The 22,587-nt window shown below is 37.4% G+C and overlaps 1 protein-coding gene across 2 annotated transcripts in view; it reads right to left on the bottom strand.

Annotated features, from left to right (window-relative positions):
* Positions 1-22,587, bottom strand: part of RNGTT (RNA guanylyltransferase and 5'-phosphatase) — a 301,664-nt gene that overhangs the window by 221,162 nt on the left and 57,915 nt on the right. For both annotated transcript variants that reach the window (XM_060205495.1, XM_007533539.3), the window contains exons 7-8: positions 19,607-19,716; positions 18,204-18,305 (exon numbers count right to left, since the gene is read on the bottom strand). In XM_060205495.1, the coding sequence (XP_060061478.1) occupies positions 18,204-18,305; positions 19,607-19,716 (212 nt within the window). The remainder of the gene's footprint in view (positions 1-18,203; positions 18,306-19,606; positions 19,717-22,587) is intronic.

Below are 22,587 nucleotides of genomic sequence, written 5' to 3'. Positions count from 1 at the left end.
TGTTATCCAACCCCTCTTCGGAGGATGGAACATTCTCTATCATTGTTGGTCCACTCTGAGGGCAAGGTCTTATGGGGGCCCCCAAAGAGTACCATTACGTTGTTCCTGATGGAGATGACCAGTGATAATGGAGGGATCTATTCAAGGTCTAGGCTCATCGTGTCTATGTTGGAATCTCAGGACTACCCGACTAGGGCCCCAGATGATGGGATGGCCTGATAGTGACTAAAGAGTCATCGTTAAAGTATGCCAGTCTCTTGCCCTTGTTCAGCTCTTGTTGTCCTTATTTTGATAAGGGGCCCTTTGGAATATACCTAAAATAGATCTACTAGCTATTTCCAAAATGGAGACCCCAAATATTCATCTGCAATATTCCAGCCTTTAGGTTCATGATTAGTCAACAATTTAGATGGCTTTATATGTTAACTCTTTTTCAGCACCAAGTTCCAGATGCTACCATGGAGCCAACCAGACTTCCCTAGGCAGACGACCCCACCAATGTGTCCTGGAGCTCCACTTCCCCAGAGCCCTGCTCCACTAGGGAAAAAGAAAGACAGACTGGGAGTTATGGATCGACCTGTCAATGCCCATGTTCAGCGGGGAAGCAATTACAGAAGCCAGACCTTCTACCTTCTGCAACACTCAATGACCCTGGGTCCATGGTCCCAGAGGGATAGAGAATGGGAAAGCTATCAGGGGAGGGGGCGGGATATGGAGATTGGGTGGTGGGAATTGTGTGGAATTGTACCCCTCCTACCCTATGGTTTTGTTAATTAATCCTTTCTTAAATAAAAAAAAAAAATCTTTAAATCTGATTTTATGACTTTGAAATGGGGCTGTTAGACCTGCTCATTTGTCTTCTCTTTACCTAGTTCACAAATATCAATTCCTCTAAAGAAAAATATTTCCAATATAAGCATGCAAATCTGGATATAGCTCCTCAGAAAAGTAAAAGTAAATAATTTTTAAAAAGGAAAACATATGGTTATAGAAATGTCTTTCTCAAAACATAATTGAATCACATATACCAAAATCCTATTTTCCCTTTATTATGTAAAATTTAAATAACGTTTATATTCTTTAAACATCAATTTCATTATCCAAAACAGAAGAGTAGGAGACTGGGAGATAGCTCACCTAATATAGCACATATTTTACCATATTTCTGCCAGAGGTTAAGCACCCCATCATCATCACACAGGAACAACATACAAGTTTCACATGTGACGAAGCAATGCTGTAGTATCTGTGTTTGTCTCTCCCTCTCTGTCTTTTACCTAGTAACCAGGCAGGGGAAAGAAAGGTAGGTAGGTAGGTAAGTAGATGTGTCAGAAAGAAAAGAGTCCACTGGAAATGCTATAATCCTTCAGGCATGAATCCCCAACAATATCGTTAAGTTAAAAGGAAAAGTTAACTAAATAAAATAGAAGTGTTATGTCCCAACATATCAAGCCTTTATACCAGACTTGTTTGCTCCCATAAAATAAGATGAACACAGTGAAGTCATTGGGATTTTTTCTTTTGTTTTTCTTTCTTTTTTTTTTTAATAAAAAAAACACTGGGGCTGGGTGGTGGCACACCTGGTTAAGTGCACGTTACAATACACAAGGACCCAAGTTCGAGTCCTCGGTCCCCATATGCAGGGGGAAAGCATGTGGTGAAGCAATGTTGTGTCTCTCTGTCTCTCCTCTTCTCTACCCCCCCCTCGATTTCTGGCTTTCTCTACCCAATAAATAAATGATTTAATTTTTTTAAAAAAGTAAACACTGACAAAACCATAGGATAAGAGACACAATTCCCACCAGAACTCCACACAATTCCCACCAGAACTCCGTATCCTATCCTCTCCCTTGATAGTTTTCCTATTCTTTAACCCTCTGGAGTGTTTAAAAAAAAAAAAATGACTTCATTGTTTTCAGCCCATCTTGGATGGAGCCTGAAGAAATCGTGTTAAGTAAAATAAGTCAGAAACAGAAGGATGAATATGGGATGATCTCACTCTCAGGCAAAAGTTGAAAAGCAGTATCAGAAGAGAAAACAAGTAGAACCTGAACTGGAATTGGTGTATTGCACCACAGTAAAAGACTCTGGGGTGGGTGGGGGCAGAGAATACAGGTCCAAAAAGGATGACAGAGGACCTAGTGTGGATTGTATTGTTATGTGGAAAACTGAGAAACGTTACGCATGTACAAACTACTGTATTTACTGTCGAATGTAAGACATTAAGCCCCCAATAAAAATTTTTAAAAAATAATAATAAGATCCAGTTCATTAAAAATTCCCCTGAAAGGAGAGATATATTTGTGAATTTTCTCCCTCAACATTACACAATATTTGTATTTGGGTTTTTTATTAGTAAACCATTTTTCCTTAGTGCCAATAAAGTTTCAAACTGCAACTGAAGGCTAGTAGATGAATTGAAATGCTTGTAATTTATATATATAGATATACATAGATATATAGATATCAATATCTATATAGACATATATCTATATATACAAGATATATATCTATATATAGATATACATAGATTTTATATATATATATATATATATATATATATATAAATTCAATAAATATCACTCTTGTTCAGTAGTGTTTCCTTTGAGGCTGAAAATAAATTATGATAAACAAATATAAATAAAATAAGATGAACAAATGGATGGATTAATGGGATGAACAAATGAATGAATGAATGAATGATAATTGAGAGAAGAATGTACATATAGGGTAACAGAGAATCTTTACATTCATTATTCTTTTAGGAATTTTAATATGGCAAAACAGTTACTACAACAGTCATTCCATAATAACAGTCACCTACCAACATACATGGTTGTCAAACAAGTCTCAGGATTTATTTTTCTATGTTTTTCTGTGCAAAAAAAAATACATCATGGCTTTTCCAATAACCCAATTCAAGTGCAATGCACAAAAGAGTATGTCAACATTAACAGAACTGCTACATTTTCAACAGTGTTAAATAAGCCCCCCACACACATTCCTCTCTTAATAATCCCACTAGTATCTTGTGGCTTGTCAAATATAACATGCACTGGCTATCACTAAAATTCTATTTTCCAAAAGCAGACTGAATTGAAGCTGGTCCACTGCTGCTATCTAGTGGTCACAAAATGCCAGAATTAAATCATAAATACTGGAAGGAAACCTTTACTTAATGAATAAATCATCAAAATATATTAGATTCAGCCTGTGGTCCTTAATATACCATTGCATAAAATGCCACAAAAATACTTAATTCAGGGGCTGGGTGATGGTGCACCCAGTTGAGCACACAGTTTACAATGTGCAACGACCCAGGTTTGAACCCCCAAGTCCCCACCTGCAGGGGAAACTCTGTGAGTGGTGAAGTAATGCTGCAGGTGTCTCTCTCCATATCATCCCCTTACTTCTCAATTTCTGGCTGTCTCTATCCAATAAACAAATGAATAAATAAATAAATATACAAAAAATATTTAATTCAATGGAGTTTTAACATTTAAAATATATGTACTTTCACAAATGTATTCTGGAATATATAGAATACAACAGTAAAGCATGATATAAAAGAATTATTAAGGTTAGAAGATGGTTCAGCCTATTAAAGCACTAACTCATATACAGGAGGCCCCAGAAGCCATAGGTTCAATCCCCAGCTTCACCTTATACCCAAACTGAGTAGTATTCTGGTCCTCTCTCTCATCCTCTCTGTGGAGGAATAAGCAAATTGTTATTATTATTTTCTTTCTTTTCTGTATTTCTTTAGTAGGGGATTAAAGAATTACAGTCAACAGTAAATACAATAGTTTGTACATACATAACACTTCTCAGTTTTCCACACAACAATGCAATCCCCACTAGGTCCTCTGCTATCCTTTTCTTTCTATTTTTTTTTTTTAATTGTCACCAGGGTTATCGCTGGGGCTTGATACCTACAATACAAAACCACTGCTCCTGGTGGTCATCTTTTTCTTTTACCCTACCATTTTTTTTGATAGACATAAAGAGAAACTAAAAGGTCCTTGCATATAGTAATATATGCACTATAACAGATGTGCTGCCACCCTGTGAAGCAGAGGAAGAGAAGAATGAACAGCAGCAGAATCACAACTCAGGCAAATGAAAAAACTACCTAGAATAACATTTTCACATACTTTGGGGGGGGGGGAAATCTAAAAAATATATAAACTTACAATTTCACACAGAATTTTTCAAATAAATGATGACGCATTCATATAATGGGATATAATGATTCTTCTCCCAAAGACATTAATAAAACATTAAGAATGCTGCCATGCTTTTCCTTCTGAGAATAAAGTCATCTGGTACATTTAAAAACATATCAACACTTACCAAATTATTTCACTCAAATATAGAATATAGATAACTAAAGCAAACAAACAGAAAAAAATGTAACCAAAGTGTTGCACAGACTATGAACCTGCAGCAGGGGTAGCAGGAACAGGAATGAAAGTGAGTGTGGTAAGTTACACACACACACACACACACACACACACACATAACAACATACTAACATGTATGTATGGAACAATAACCTTGGAATCTTCTAGTCTATAAACAAATATTAAACTGATATTAACAAATTGTTTAAAACAAAAATATGTATACAGATACATACATTCTTGGGTGTGCTCTCTCTCAAGTGGTAGGACTTAATTTTCCCTCCTTAATAAAGCAGAATTTGCATCTCACATCCCAACAAATCTGATATGGAATTTATGTCACTGGAGATCAGATTATGACTACTTCTGTCTTAGATCTCTCAAAGTTGATTTTTTACGCTCTCTTAGACCACTTTCTCTGGAGGAAGCTAGATGGCACAGGGTCAAAACCCTCAGACATCTGTTGGAACCCACATAGAACCCAGGGCATAACACTAAGAGGATTTAATCTGACAACACCTAAATTCCACAGATATAGAATGAAGACTTGTTAGCTTCCTTTGAATTGCTAAAGCAGAAACTTCTGGGAAACAGGCTGCCATAAGTCCCCTCTATCAGAGAAGCTTCAACCCCCGAAATGAGACTCTGGAAAATAAAGAATATAAAAGCTTCCAATGGAGGGGATGAAATGCAGAACTCTTCTGGTAAGACTGTACCTCTCTTATCCAACAGACTTATCAATCATAATTAAATCAATTTTTAAAAAGAAGAAGCAGCAATCCAAGATGTAGCAACATTCACAAGTTGATGATTTGGAAAAGCCCAAAAATGATCCAGAAAAAAATTACACAAGTAGGGGCCAGGCAGTAGCACATGCCTAAGTGGACATGGCATGAAGCGCAAGGACTGGCATAAGGATCCCTGTTTGAGCCCCAGGCTCCCCACCTGCAGGGGGGCAGTAAAACAGGTCTGTAGGTGTTTATCTTTTTCTCTCCCCGTCTTCCCCTCCTCTCTCAATTTCTCTCTGTCCTATCCAACAATGAAAGCAATAACAACTACAACAATGATAAACAACAAGGGCAACAAAAGGAAAAAAATAGCCTCCAGGAACACTGGATTCATAGAGCAGGCACTGAGCCCCAGAAATATCCCTGAAGGCAAAACAGTAATAATAATAATCTACAAAAGTAACTGAAGAGACACATGGACTGAAAAAGAAAAATAGCCTATGTTCCACTCTAAACAGATCGTATGGTGGTGTCAGGGATTGTCATGAAAGGCTGATATACTTCTCTCCCCTAGAAAAAGAAGAAAACAAACTGCTGGGGGGTGGGTTAGGGGACTAGTCATATGTAGTAAATGTAAAAACTATAGAATTCCTACAACTCAAAATAAAGGACATGCAGGTTCTCTCTTAGCTAATAATGATAATGATTAAAAAGAAACGAGAAAGTGTATCAAAGGGCTCTTCTCTAAAGAAACTAAACTAAATCCTGGAGGAAGAGGTAAGCAACATGGGCAAAGACACCACAAACCAAAGCTCTCACTTGCTGGAGGCTGGACAGGTACTTCAGCACCACCACTGAACAGTACATGAAGATCATACAATGACAAAGTCAGAACACACTCACAGAGGACCTAAGCAGTTTTTCAGCCTGATTTTTCAATACAAGCAGACAGCCAAGGATCACCAATAATTTAAGAAAACTTAGAACCATGAAGATGAATTAAGAACATGACTTCATATACCCTCTAATTAGTATTTCTCTACGAGATTCAAGAATACATCCATAAATCAAGCATACACTTTGCCCTGATAAGGTATAATCAGAGAATAAAAATACATGTTAAAAGTTAAAACCATAATTAAGTTAAAAGCATAATTACTGGAATAAGTAATTTGATTAGAAATAGAGACAGTGATGGGACAGCAAAATAGCTTCCTCAGCATGCTGCTCTGCCATGTGTATGACCCAGGTTTTAGGCTGGCCCCACCACACTGAAGGAGCTCTGATGCTGTGGTCTCTTTCACTGCCTCTCTCTGCTTCAGGGAGGGAGGAAGGGAGGGAGGAAAATGTAGGTGAGAAAACACCCTAAAAAGTTAAAAGACTATGGGGACAAGAAGAATATACTTCTAGAAAGGGGAAATATAAAAAGCAACATAAAAGAGAAAAAGGAAGAGAAAATAAAGTTGCCCTGAAGAAGAATCTGGTTCTTAGTACACAGCAGTTTATGATGTAGAGTTGAGAAAGGTCACATAGATATTCACTGGGAAACTTTTAAGTTTCTAATATCAGAGGCAAAGACAGACTACTTAAAAGAAACTAAAATCAGAATAATATCAGACCTTTTATTAATAAGCATAGGTTAAGATATCAGAGTAAGGTTGTTAACATTCTAAAGGAAATCTTCTTAATCTAAAATTTTATAAGCAAACTATTAAGTACTATGCCAGACCAGTAGCACTCTCAGACACCTGAGCAAACAATATGGGTTACCACCACATAATTTTTTGGTAATTGACTTAAAAAGCAATCCCTGGTACAATTAGAAAGAGAAAGTGAGATGGTTATGAAGTAATGGAGGAATGGGAGGAAGGAGGAGAGCAGGAAGTGGGAAGAGAGGGAGCCAGAAAAATATGGAATCCAAAAATGGATCTAAGCAAGATGAAAACTGGGGAAATGACTTCAAGCAGATCCTAGATATCAGAGAAGACTCTAATAAAGAAAACTCTTGGGGGGTGTAGGGGAGGGGAGGGGAAGGGAACTATAATCTTAAAAAATTTGATCACGGGGCGGTTGGTGGCACACGTGATTGAGCGCATGTATTACAATTCACAAGGACCCAGGTTCGAGCCTCCAGTCCCCACCTGCAGGAGGAAAGCTTTACGAGTGGTGAAGCAGGGCTGCAGATGTCTCTCTGTCTCTCTCCCTTTCTATCACCCCCCCCTTCCACTTGATTTCTGGCTGTCTCTATCCAATAAATAAAAATAATAATAAATAAATAAATTAGAAAAAATTTGATCACAGGGTAAAAGAAATCAGTGGAGTAAAAAAGAAACTCAATCCAACAAAAGGAATGTTGTTTTAATGGCAGGAGTGTCATGACTTTGAGCTCTGAACACATTAGATGGCACTGGAATCTATCCATTTTATCCTTGCATTAGTATTTATTCACTTAGCTTGCTTAGTTTGAGAAGCAAGTGAATTTCCCCTAAAAGAAAACTAGAAAAGGGGAAAAAAAAAAAAAAAAAAAGGTGAAGGAGAAGGAAGAGAAGGATGAGGAGAAGCAGAAGGAGGAGGAGCAAGAGGAGGAGGAGGAGGAGTAAGAGGAGAAGGAGAAGATGCAGGAGGAGGAGGAGGAGGGGGAGGGGAAGGGAAAGGAGGAGGAGGAGGGGGGGAGGGGAAGGGAAAGAAGGAGGAGGAGGAGGAGGAGGAGGAGGAGGAGGAGGAGGAGGAGAAGGAGAAGGAGAAGGAGAAGGAGAAGGAGAAGGAGAAGGAGAAGGAGAAGGAGAAGGAGAAGGAGAAGGAGAAGGAGAAGGAGAAGGAGAAGGAGAAGGAGAAAGAGGGGGTTGAAGGAGCTAGCTTCCCAGGTAGGGTAACTGCATTGTACCCCAAGTTTGAACATCAGCACAGGGGAGGTGACCTAACACTGAGGAATTCTCTGTTGCTATGATGTGTCTCCTTCCCTGTCTCTGTCACTCTGAATAAAAGGATGCTTTGAGTAGTGAAACTGTACATGCATGAGGACAAAATAAAGTAATAGATAAATTAAGAAAGGAAGGAGAAACTTACTTATTCATTCTGGTAGTATCTCAGGTGGTGTCGAAGGTAGCAGCCAAAGGATTACTGTAACCTTTGCTTGTGAACAATGTGTGGTTAATACACAATTGAATAAAAGTGAACCTGTACTCTTAAAACACAGAGTGTGTGTTGGGAGGGGGTCATAGTGTAAGAAACTTCCATTCAAGATGGTAATGGATTAGTAGGTTGTTTTCTCTCTTACCACTACCACCACCACAACAAAATAACTTGAACATGAAAAAATCAGCACAGCAGTGACCTTGGCACTCAGATAAACTAACAACAAAAGAAAAAAAGAAAAGAAAAGCCCAGTATCTAGGCGGCAAAAACAGAAAGATGCTTACATCAAAGGTCTCTGCTGAGCACCACACCACCTAAGAAGTTTCCACTGCTGACCTACAAGAAACACTAAAAGAGCTTAAAGTGAATATACAGAAATATCTCATGCATAGGGGATAAACAAGCAAAACAGGGGCTGGGTGGTGGTGCACCTGGTTGAGCATACATCTTAAAATGCCCAAGGATCCCGGTTAGAGTACCCAGCCCCCACCAACAGAGGGAAAGATTTGCAGCAGGGTTGCAGGTCCCGCAACCCCACCCTCACAATCTGTCTCAATTTCTGGTTGTCTCTATCCAACAAATAAAGATAATTAAAAATATATATTTTTTAAAAAGGCAAAGCAATGGAAACAAAGGTAAGCCCAACAGAGGTTAACAAAAGCAATTGGGGGAAAGGAGTGCAGGCTTGGGAATCCAATGTCCACCTGTACAAAGAGGTGACAATTTGTGGAGGGTGAGTGAGCTGACACCTATCCTAGGAATATATGTAATATGTCATAAACCAACACTTCCACACTAGGTGATTTGAAAAAAGAAAACACACACACATATAATATATATAACCTAACCTAGGATTTTCCATTCCTACAATCAAATATAATGATCTACAGTGAGCAACTAGTTCTTACGTTATCATGGAATTATGTAAAAATAAGTCTTGAGAACAGACAGCTCCTTAACTGAGATGGGGATGGGACAAACGCTCTCTGGCCTGGTCTATAGCACTTATCAATACTAAATAACAGAAGTGTTTTTCCTCTTTTATTTATTGCACTATAATAAACCCTAAAATTAGTCTAGGATATCCACAATTATTCCCCTAAAGCCAAATGAACAGTCATAGAAATTATCAACTAGTATTCCATAGGAGTAATTTAGTTCTTATTTATTCTGTCTAGACTATATATAGTTTACCAATACACTGCTCAGTTTTGGTTTATGTTAGTACTAGGGACTGAATCTGAGTCTTCAGAGCCTCAGGCATGGAAGTCTTATATAACCACCATGCTAGCTCTCCAGCCCAGACCACACTTAAGTTTTACTGCATCTCTTACTATATCTAGAGCTACTTGAGTACAGAAACTGTCCTTGTCTTCCTACAGTCGCACAGCATCTTTAAGGATTGTCTAAAATCAAAGGTCATTAAAAATCTAATGTAGCGAAACAATTTTATTCCTGCAAAGATACTGACTCACCTACTAAATGAAAGGTGCAGTAAAATTTCAATCACTATCCTACTTTTATGGAAAACAGCCTGCGGATTTCCCAGCATACTAGCAATGGACCTACCCTGGGGATTCACCCAAAGGAGAAAGAGAGAGAGAGAGAGAGAGAGAGAGAGAGATGCATACCTGTGTTTATGGGAACACAGTCTGTAACTGCCAGAACTTGGAATTACCGATGTTCAACAACAGATGAGTGACTTAAAAAGGAAGAAGAAGAAGAAGAAGAAGAAGAAGAAGAAGAAGAAGAAGAAGAAGAAGAAGAAGAAGAAGAAGAAGAAGAAGAAGAAGAAGAAGAAGAGAGAAGAAGGAGAAGAAGGAGAAGAAGGAGAAGAAGGAGAAGAAGGAGAAGAAGGAGAAGAAGGAGAAGAAGAAGAAGAAGAAGAAGAAGAAGAAGAAGAAGAAGAAGAAGAAGAAGAAGAAGAAGAAGAAGAAGAAGAAGAAGAAGAAGAAGAAGAAGAAGAAGAAGAAGAAGAAGAAGAAGAAGAAGAAGAAGAAGAAGAAGAAGAAGAAGAAGAAGAAGAAAGAGAAGAAAGAGAAGAAGAAGAAGAAGAAGCTGTAGCCAAGATGGTGACTTGCAAGCAGCAGCAGGCTTGAGCTCCAACAAACAACAGCTTGTGACTGGGGATTCTCTGGATAGGGTTTCAGATGCTAGCATGATGCCGATCAGACTTCCCTGGACAGACAACCCCACCAATGTGTCTTGGAGCTCCGCTTCCTCAGAGCCCTTCCCCACTAGGGAAAGAGAAAGACAGACTGAGAATATGGATCAACCTGTCAATGCCCATATTCAGCAGGGAAGCAAGTACAGAAGCCAGAACTTCCACCTTCTGCATCCCACAGTGACCTTGGGTCTATACTCCCAGAGGGTTAAAGAATAGGAAAGCTATCAGGGGAGGGATGGGATACAGAGTTCTGGTGGTGGGAATTGTGTGAAGTTGTACCCCTCTTACTCTATGATTTAGTCAATGTCTCCTTTTTAATAAAAAAATAAATTTAAAAAAGTGGAGTATTTATACAATAAAATACTATACAGCTGTTTAAAACGTGTCATTTGGGGCAAAATGAAAGGAACCGGAAATGATTACACTTCAACTCAGTTGGTTTCACTCACTTGTAGAATATAGAAACTTGGGGGGACAGGCGGTGGTGCACCTGGTTAAGTGCACACACTACACTGCACAAGGACCTAGGTTCAAGGCCCTGGTCCCCAACTGCAAGGGTAAAGCCTCACAAGTGGTGAAGCAAGGCTGTGAGTGTCTGTCTCTTTCACTCTCTATCTTCCCATTCCCTCTCAATTTCTATTTCTGTCTCTAATAATAAATAAAGATTTTAAAAGATACGGTTTATATAAAATGGAATATTATTCAGCTATAAAAATAAAACAAGAAAAAATTGAAACACATGGTACGGGGGGAAGTAGACAAATTTTCTCTTTTGTTGTTTTGTGGGGGTGGGGCATAGAATTTCAGTGGTGGGTGTGGTGTGGAACCATATCCCGATAATATTAGTCTCGTAAATCATAGTTAAAAAATCTTTTTAATAATAAAGGGAATGGTGGGTGACACAGCTAGGAGAGTACATTCCTTGCCATGCCTCAAGTCGTGGGTTAGATCCCTAACCCAAGAGCACCATGGGTAGAACCAGAGGAACTTCATGGATATTTGAGCAATGCTTTGGTCTCTGTCTCTTTATCTCTCATGAAAATATAGAATACTGGTACTTCAGCAGTATCACAAATACTTATGGTCCTGGGTTAATCCCCTGGCCCCCAACCTCACAGTATTTAAAAAAAAAAAAAAAAAGGTAAGCTATGAATATGTGTGTTTCCCTGTCTGAGAAGACAGGTACACATATGTATAAGTCAGTACCTATCTTCTGATGAACTAATTGCGTTCAAATACTTCCATTTAAAACGTTTACTATTCTATGAGGGTAAAAGTTCTCCTCTACCTTTATATAAATCCAAACAGAAGTTCTTAAGTTCACTAAGTCTTAAATTCAGCCCTAGTATTTAATTTTCCTTGCGCTATCCCTTTTTTTTCTTTTTCTTTTTTGCTAAATATCTTCCCTTTTTTCTGGAAATTAAGTGTGACTAAAAGTTATGTTTGTAGTATTTTTATTAAATCTCAAAAAAATTTCATAATCACCATAAGTGCTTCCAAATATTTCATGTGAAAACACTGAGCAGCTTTTCACTGATTCATTCAATAAATATTCATTACATGTGCAGGTACTATTCTAGGCACTCTGCAGATACAATAGCTAAAAAGAAAAATACTGCACTTCTCATGCAGCATACTATCATAAAGATTATCAATTCCTTTGTAATGCACTTGACTGTTTATTACAAATTATTCCAACAGTCTTGCATGCTTCCTGTTTCAAACATATCCCATGTCTGGATCTGTTTCTGTTTTACTTTACTATTTATATTTCAAGACTAGTTACAAAATGATTAGGTTTTATCAAGATAGTAATTTAGGAACAGTTGAAATTAAATTACTACGACTAATTTCTAGATTGAAAAAGAGATGAACTGTGATAATAATTCTAAAAATTTTACACAGTACTAAATCTTCACTTTTGCTTGAATGTAAAATTAATGTTGAATGAATAAATTTTGAAAACCGATCACTTTTAACTATATAGAAACTCTATTCTAAAAATTTCAAACCATTTTTTAATTTCTATTATCTTTATTTATTTGGTAGAGACAAACAGATGTCAAGAAGGAAGATATAGACAGAGAGACACTTGCAGACCTGTTTTATCACCTGTGAAGCTTTCCTCCTACAAGTGGGGGCTTGACCCCAGGTCCTTGCACATTGTAACATGTGCACTCAAGCAGGTGCACCATCACCCAACCCCACCTAAAATTTTTAATTATATCTTCTCAGAATATTGTACAAAAAACTATGGGGAAGGAATATCTCACAACTAAAAGGCAGTTTAATTCCAATTATCTCTGCAGTTTCCTTCTGTCACTTCTAGAAATTTATAATTGCATTTGCACCAAAAAAGAAAGGATTTATCCTTTGGAATTCTCATATGGACCAAGCTGTATGTAACTCCCTGGATAGATCAGTTTGTTTACATTGTTGGTTTAATGTTGTACTCTTTAATAGTCCCCACTATAGAAATTCACTTCATCATTCAGTAAATTACTCAATTACTTATTGTATATCTTTAATTGAAGTCGGAAGTAAATCCATTCTTGAAAGCAAAGAGAAAAAAAGAGTAAGTACCTACTAATAGTACACTAATTGCTTTAAATTAACCACCTAATTTAATTCTTGTACAACTTTTTCAGAGTAGCAATTTTTTTCCCCCATCATGTATAAATATTTTCGAAATGTAGAGAAAGAACTCCAACGCATTTTTCAGAAACCATAGGGACCAGTGAGGTAGCTCACCAGAAGGGCACCTGCTTTGCCAGGCATGCAACTCAAGAGCCCCTTACCACATGGGAGTACCAAGGCACTGGGGGAAAACTTTGGTGCTGTGGTGTCTCATTTTACCTCTCTGTCCACCCCATCACTGCCTCTATCTGAAAAAACTGGCCCAGAGCAGGAAGCCCCAGTGACGATAGCAACAAGAAAGCAAAGCAAAACAAAACAGAAAGCAGTTTACAATCTTCAAACTAAAGCCATACTAGTACAAAAAAATTCAGACTGATCTTACTTGAAAATATAAATGGTGAAAAAAACTACCATCAAGTTGGATTCAAAATCACATTGGGAGGAAGGTAGTTTAACTTCAAAAAATTTATCAGATTACTTCATCGAGAGAATTAACAGAGTAAAGGGAAAAATTCATATGCTATCTTGATAAATTAAAATAAAATACATTTGTAGTCTGAGAAGAAGCTCAGTAGTATACCACAAAAGCTACTCTGAGTGGGTGGGTGGGTCTTCTTCTCTCTCTGATAACAAATTAACTTCTTATAAAGTTCAATGATACAAAAAAATGGTAATAAATCACTGCAGTGCATACACATTAAAATAGGAAATAATAGATATGGAGCAGGTAGCATTAACAGTTATGCATAAAGACTCTCATGCCTGTGGCTTGAAAGTCTCAGGTTCAATCCCCCACACCACCATAAGCCAGAGCTGAGCAATGCACTGGTAACAAAAAAACTAATAATTATAATTTTTCTTAGATAAGAATAGTAGAGTGTCGGTAGTAGCACACATGGAACAAAGCACAAGGACCGGTGTAAGGATGCCAGTTTGAGCCCCCAGCTCCCACCTGCAGGGGGGTTGCTTCGCAAGCAGTGAAGTAGGTCTGCAAGTGTCTATCTTTCTCTCCCCCTGTCTTCCCCTCCTCTCTCTATTTCTGTCTGTGCTATCAAACAACGATGGCATCAACAACAATAACAACTACAACAATAAAAAAAGGGCAACAAAAGGGAAAAATAAATAATAAAACAGTGAAAAGTGAAAGACCTGTATACTGAAAACTATGAGTCACTATTCAAGGAAATAGAAACTGATACCAAGAAATGGAAAGACATCCCATGCTCATGGATTGGAAAAATAAATATCATCAAAATGAATATTCTCCCCAGAGCCATATACAAATTTAATGCAATACCCATCAAAGTTCCACCAAGCTTCTTTAAGAGAATAGAACAAAAACTACAATCATTTATCTGGAACCAGAAAACACCTAGAATTGACAAAACCATCTTGAGGAAAAGAAACAGAAATGGAAGCATCACACGCTCAGATCTCAAACTATATTATAAGGCCATCATCATCAAAACACGCTGGTACTGAAACAAAAATAGGCACACAGACCAGTGGAACAGAATTGAAAGCCCAGAAATAAATCCCCACACCTATGGACATCTAATCTTTGATAAGGGGGCCCAAAGTATTAAGTGGAAGAAGGAGGCTCTCTTCAATAAATGGTGCTGGGAAAACTGGGTTGTAACATGCAGAAGAATGAAACTGAACCACCTAATCTCGCCAGAAACAAAAATCAACTCCAAATGGATCAAAGACCTGGATGTTAGACTAGAAACTATCAAATACTTAAAAGAAAACATTGGTGGAACACTTTCCCACCTAAACCTCAAGGGCATCTTGATGAAACAAACCCAATTGCAAGGAAGAGTAAAACGGAAACAAACCAATGGGACTACATCAAATTGAAAAGCTTCTGCACAGCCAAAAAAACTATCACACAAAGAGACCCCTCACAGAATGGGAGAAGATCTTCACATGCCAAACATCAGAAAAGAGACTAATCACCAAAATATACAAAGAGCTCAGCAAACTTAGCACCAAAAAAGTAAATGACCCCATCCATAAATTGGCAGAGGATATGAACAAGACATTCACTTCAGAGGAGATCCAAAAGGCTAACAAACATATGAAAAACTGCTCCAGGTCGCTGATTGTCAGAGAAATGCAAGTAAAGATAACATTGAGATACCACCTTACTCCTGTAGAATGGCATACATCAAAAAGGACAGCAGCAACAAATGTTGGAGAGGCTGTGGGAACAGAGGAACCTCTGCACTGCTGATGGTAATATAAATTAGTCCAGCCTCTCTGGAGAGCAGTCTGGAGAACTCTCACAAGGCTAGACATAGACCTTCCATATGACCCAGTAATTCCTCTCCTGGGGATATACCCCAAGGATTCCATAATGCCCAATCAAAAAGGTATGTGTACACCTATGTTCATAGCAGCACAATTCATAATAGCTAAAATCTGGAAGGAACCCAGATGCCCAACAACAGATGAGTGGCTAAGAAGGCTGTGGTATATATATATACAATGGAATACTATGCAGCTATCAAGAACAATGAACCCACCTTATCTGACCTATCTTGGACAGAGCTAGAAGGAATTATGTTAAGTGAGCTAAGTCAGAAAGATAAGACTATGGGATGATCCCACTCATCAATAAAAGTTGAGAAAGAAGAAAAGAAAGGAAAACTAAAAGCAGGATTTGATTAAATGGAGAGTCCGGCACCAAAGTAAAAACCCTGTGGTGAGGGAGAGGGTGGACATTCGGCTTCCCAGGGCAGTGCGTGTGTGTGTGGGGGGGGGGGGGGGGGGGCACAATCTTTTAGTGGTGGGAATGGTGTAGTCATATAAACCACTATTTAATTAATCTGAGAGGGGAAAATTGATCATATGTCTAGAACTTTTTTAAACACAGACTGGATCCAACGTACTTCCCCCCCCCAAAAAAAAAAAAAAAACACAGACTGAGTCTTTTTAATACATAGGCTGAGTCTTTGATATGCTGACTCTCTCAAAAGTCTAGACCAGGTACAGAGAAGCAACTGGTGGCACAGCTATATACAAGATGCTGGGTATTATACCCCAAACCCTAACAAAGGGACTTTTTTAAATTAAACCAATTACCAAATAATATGATGATAACAATAACTATCCATTGTCTTCTTGAACCCTAAGATAGCAGGAACCTCACATTTCCACTATAGAGCCTATATTTCCCCTAGTCCTGGAATCTTAGGGTAGGGCCCACTTTCCTGCATGCTTCTCTCAATTCATATCAAAGAATATTGCATCTGCGCAACGAGTGCCACTCCAGAATGCTTTACTTCAGACTATGTCCAGAGACTTCAGGTGTGGAATGACAACCTGTCAGCTTCATCACTTGGGTGAGACCTTTCCTTTCACAGTATTCTCTAATTCCATCCCAGGTAGTCCACTCCCCAAAAGATAAATAGACCAGGTCCCCTGAGATAGAACATATGTTTACACATGTCCATAAACCAGGGAAAAATATATACCTGAAAGCAGAAGTACACAAGAGTATACAGTGAGTAGCCCCCAACACTTCATCTGCACTATTCCAGCCTTTAGATCCATGATTGTTAAACTATTTGTTTGGCTTTGTAAGCTAACTCTCTTTTCAGCCACCAGGTTCCATATGCCATCATGATGCCAACCAGACTTCCCTGGACTGACGACCCCACCAATGCGTCCTAGAGCACGCCAGAGACCCACCCTACTAGGGAAAGAGAGAGGCAGACTGGGAGTATGGCTTGACCAGTCAATGCCCATGTTCATCGGGGAAGCAATTACAGAAGCCAGACCTCCCACCTTCTGCAACCTACAACGACCCTGGGTCTATACTCCCAGAGGGACAGAGAATGGCAAAGCTACTGGGGAGGGGATGGGATATGGAGATCGGGTGGTGGGAATTGTGTGGAGTTATACCCCTTCTATCCTACGGTTTTGTTTTTGTTAATGTCTCCTTTCTTAAAAAAATTTAAAAAAAAACTAAATAGTAAAACCCAAGCAAATGTCATACATACTAAAAACTGAGTCAATCCCATTAAAGTTAGAAACAGAACAAAAATATTCAATACTCAATCACCTAGAAATTCTAATACCATAACATATTCAAATACTAATTTTAAGACGGAGTAAAAATAGAAAAATATTTTCAGGGACCAGGGAGGTTACTAAGCTGCCATTCTTGATTTCCTAAGTTCTATTCCCAGAACAGCTCGTGACAGAGAGATGCTCTAGTTTCTCTCAAAGCAAATTCTTTCTCTAGAGTATAGTGTCTACATAGCAAATTCAAAACAATCCACAGGCATACTAAGAGAACTTACACTGATAAGAGGGTTTGGCAAGACTGCTAGTAAAATATCAATCAGAATAAGAACTGATAGGTCAGAAAGATAGCTCTCTGGGTGGGGCACACACAGTGCCATAAATACAGCCCAGGCTTGCACCCCAGCACCACCTGAAACCAAAGACATTCTGGTGCTATGATGTCTCCCTCTAGCTCTATTCTTCCATTTTAATAAAAAAGTAGATCAAAGCAATGGAACTGTACATGTGAAAGGCCCAATGCCACAAAACAGAGAAAGCAAGAGGACACTGAGGAAGATAAAACTTAAAGTGATAAATATTTCTAAACACAGAAATATGAAATTTGAAGTTAAGCTGTTAGAGGAAAACAACCACAAGAATATATAAAGGTACAAAAAGTATGAACTAAGAAAAAAGAAACTATTCAAAATACTAGAGTATATAGTATGAGAAAGACAGCAGTTGATAAATTACAAGTTTAAAATTGGCAACACATCTGTTAATTTCAGAAGTACCCAACTAACAATCACTAAAATCAGGTGTTGGGCATCAAAGCAAAAAGTACAATAATATTAAGGAAAAACTTGCAAAATTAAAATGGTACAGAATTACATCACAGTAACAAAACCTTAAAACCAAAATATAGTAGACTAAGAGACAACTATACAGAATATTTAACAACAGTAAAAACAGAACTATATAATATTTGAAACATACTTATTTTGCTGGTCAAGTAAGATATGCACACTCTCGAGAACACAAATATTCTACAACAAAAAAATATTTTCAAGCATTGGGTTTATTTGTATGACTTTTTTTTTTCCCAGAACTCTAACTTACCGAGTACCATCTGCTTTCCAGCTTACTTTGTATGGTTTCAGCTCCAAAAGTTTAATATTTTGCTTGTCCATGGAAACAGGCTGTGCTCCAGGAAATCCAGACCTAAAAGAAGAACATTTTATTACTACCATGGCTAGTATCCATACAAAGCAATACGTGACTTAAACCATTCTCACATGAGTCATATTTATCATTTTCTTTTTTAAAATTCATTTAATTATCTTTATTTATGGGGCAGAGACCGTCAGAATTGAGAGGGAAGGGGGTGATAGAGAGGGAGAGAAACAGAGAGACACCTGCAGCCCTGCTTAACCTTCTGTGAAGCTTTCCCCCTGCAGGTGCATGAGTCATATTTATCACGAGATTAATGTCAACTGGAAGACCAGTTTACACAGATAAAACAAAAAGGCATCATTTCTTGACATTTGAGAATATAAGTCAACAAGATTCTAATTTCCACTAGTACATTTAATATTAATAAATGTATTCTAAGTATTAACACAGGTATAAGTTTTTAACTTCAAGAAATCTTTGCTTAATTAGCTCATATCCAACCCAGTTGTCCTTTATCATGATACTGCTAACTCTGCAAAAGTCCAGAAGTTAGAAAACAGGAGAAATATATTTGTCAAAATCAAAGTACACTGGCATCCTTATTTTCATCTATTTATAATTATTTCTAATTGACAAATCTGTCGATCGTAGGCAAAAAGTTCTTTTTCTTGGAAATTTATATTGGGAATTTTTTGTTTGTTTGTTTTAAAGACAAAGGCACAGTGAAACAGCACAGCACCAAAGCTTCCTTCAATGTGGTGGAGGCCAGGCTCAAACCTGGGTATTAGGAGAACGCACATTAGAAATCTTTAACAATAATATTATGTTATCATGTTCTGGGCATACTACAATTTTCTGCCACAAACAGCAGTGGTGACAAGGAAGACCTGAGAATAAAAGACTCTTCTGACTCCTCTCCCATGAATTGTCTGATAGATATAAAATCATGGTGAGAGAAAGCATATTTAAAGTACCTTTCCCTAGCCTCTGATACAGAAAAATTTGTAAATGAAGTACACTCAAGTTTCACTTCTGCTCCCTCCCTTAAGAAAATATAGCCAACCATCAACAATAGAATCAAAGATCCAAAATAAATATTAGACAATGACACAGTAACTTTCTATTCCTTTAGAAGACATGTGAGTCATCTAATTTCCACAACTGTCTTACTTACTGTATTACCTATACTGAGAAAAATCTGACAAATTCACATATAACACTATTTTTATTGCACTCTATATAACCATACAAACTTCAAGACTCAAAAAACGCCATGTCAGTGTTGGCATTAATGTTACGTGTTGAAGAAAAAATAAAAATTTTATTTAAAACTTTTAAATGTGTATTACCCTTCCCAGCCGCAGAATTGATGACACTTCTGCTGTACTTCTTCTAACTTGGGTTGAGTTGTTACTTGAGTTACACCTTTTACAGTTACACCTTCCAAGAAAATAGCACCCTTAAAAGAAAAAATACATATTTTATTAGAGTTCAAATCCATTTACAAAAACCAGATTGAGATCCATTTGCTCCATTTCACAAATCTGGTCAAATACATGAAACACACACACAAAAAAAAATTGTTCCAAGAGGTTCCATAAACTTCCCTGGGAAGTGAACTGGGTTCTCTCTATGTATTTTGCTGTTTTGTTTTGTTATTTTTTTTATCAGAACAGTAATCAATTCAGGCTTATGATGTTGCTAGGGACTGAACCTGGGACTTGACATGAAAGTCTTTTGCATAGCCATTATGCTATCTCCCAGTCTGAACTAGGTTTTCTTAATATAACACATAACCTTGAGTGTACATATACAGCCCAGTGTCTAGATCATGCTATGAAAGCTATCTCTGAACACTACTCAGTATGAACAGCAATAATTTACCACTAACTCAGAGTACACAGAACATCTGGCAATTTATGGCACTTTACATTTTTCTCTAATCTTTATAGCAATTCTAAAAACCGGTTGTATTACATTTATTTCATAAATGAGTCATGAACACTATTGGGGATTCATTCAAGTAGTAAAAATTAAATCTGAGCCCAGGTCTATGCTAGACATTTCACTGGGAGATTGCTGTCACTATTGAAGCAGTTTCACTGAAGATGTATAGAATTTTTATGGAGGTAAACACCCAATTATACATACCTCTGTAAACTAAGATAAGAATATAACAGTAGACAAAGTGGTTCAACTACCAGCATTGGACAGATCAATATAAAAACTAAATATTGTTCTTCATTTAATTTCTAATCTATATTATTCTCAAACTCAGATCTCAATAAAGTTATCTTTTTATATTTCAAAACAAGTATACTTCTTAAATATCACAGAAAGGTGAAGCAGATGGAGAATATACATATCAAATAAAGAGCACTCCTGGAAATCTTAAAGATGAAAAATATAGTCAAAATTCATGCTACAATTATTTTTAGACCCATGAGAACGATAGCTGATTAATTCATGCTACAATTACTTTTAGACCCATAAGAGGGCTAGCTGGTCAATCAAGAAAAATCTATAAAACAACACTAACCAGAGAATAAAAATATGGACTATAAGCCACAATGACCATCTTTCTAGCAAAGACTTCAATTCACGCGGGGGGTGGGGGGACTTAATATTTAGTCCACTTAGATCCCTGTCAAATCTAGAAGAGTCCAAATTTAATCCAGCAGACACTAGTCCAATATTTGGCCCCTACTTCTCAGTCACTTTTTAGTGATCTATTAATAGACTGTCTGCTTGGTTTTCCTTAAAGTAGGATTTCATAAGCCAAAGGACTAAAGAGTACCATTCCTCTCCTAGTACATATTACAGTCACTTCATATTACAGTCAGTGAAATCCTTGCGTAAAATGATTTCTATAATTAAGTACAATAGAAAAAATATTTTAAGAGAAAGTTCAACCATGTGCATGAGATTTAACAGTTATTGATATAAATAATTTCAATAACAAAATTATGCATCAAGATTTTCAAGTTAAAAGCAAAAAACTCTTTCTAGAGAGTTCAATATTGAGCCTCTTTGTTCTAACGGTACTAATAATTTAGGCTATTGAAAAAAATTACATCAAGAAGGCATTTGGCTTACTTACAAATATATATTTATGCCAAGTTAAGAAGTCAATAAAAACTTATGAAAAGCAAAGACAAAAGTAGCATTAATTAATCTTAACACAAACATTACTTCTTTTAAGAAACAAAACAAAGAGCTAAAACATAGAAATGCTTGTCAACAGTTTTCTCCACAATATTACTATAGAAATAAGTCTGAAGTTAAATACTATTTATTTAACCAAGTACTGAACCACAGTTGAGTTGTTTGTTTTTTGTTGTAATGCTTTATGAAAATAAGAGTGACCAAGCATCACTACAGCATGCCAGGAAATAACGACTTCGTGTAAGCAAGGAATGCTCCACTGCTAAAATATCTCCCTAGACCCCTAAGTGTGCATCTAAAGGGCCATTCCAACTACTTAGTCAGTCCGTCATCCATTAGTTTTACTTTTTTCTTATTCCTTCTTAAAAATACATCAAATTTGAGGGTTCCCGGAAGATGGCGGACTGAGAAGCTGCTAGTGGCTGAGCTCTGACCACATCTCCTGGAAATGGTAGGATTGTCTGCCTTTAGTAGGCCAGCCAATAAGGGGTCCTAGCACTGACACCAAGGAGGTGACTATAACTTAATTTGGGGTAAGAATTAGAGTAGGAAAAAAGGGACAAAAATTTTTTTTTCTTCCTTTAAATTTCTAAGCATACCTACTTCCCCGCCCCGCCCCCCCATAACCAGTCCCTGGGGACCAGCACCTAGCAGGATCCCCTGCTAGGAGCTCCTTTTCTTTACCAAATTCCTATCCCACCAGGGAGTATCATTAATTCTAAGTCTATACCCTTCTGAAACCTCTGGCCTTTTTTCTTTCTAAATAGCCAACCCCCCGCCACCTCACCCAGCATAGCTAATTAAATAATTAAAAATAAATACATAAAAAAACCCATTACTTTCACTGCCCTTATATGACTTTTCTTATCTTTTCTTTTTTCTTTCTTTCTTTTTTTTTCTTTTTCTCATTCTTGTCATCCTATCTTCCTTAATCCTACAGCTTCCAAAGTCACAGCCCCTAGCCCCCACACCACCAAACAGTGTGCTTTTTTGAATTCACTGATACAAATTTGGGAATTTCCTTTCACTGCTCTTTAATTACAGCTCTTTTTCTTATCTTTTCCCTTTTCTCTCTCTTGCCTCTTTTTTTTTTTTATCTTGTCATACACTTCTTCCTTCTTCTTTGACTTTCTGAATTTGTGAATTATTTGGGGGAAGAAATCTG

This window comes from Erinaceus europaeus, chromosome 13 (assembly GCF_950295315.1).
Source record: "Erinaceus europaeus chromosome 13, mEriEur2.1, whole genome shotgun sequence".
Lineage (NCBI taxonomy): Eukaryota > Metazoa > Chordata > Mammalia > Eulipotyphla > Erinaceidae > Erinaceus > Erinaceus europaeus.
The sequence above is the reverse complement of the archived record's forward strand: the minus strand, read 5'-3'. Positions and strand labels throughout refer to the sequence as shown.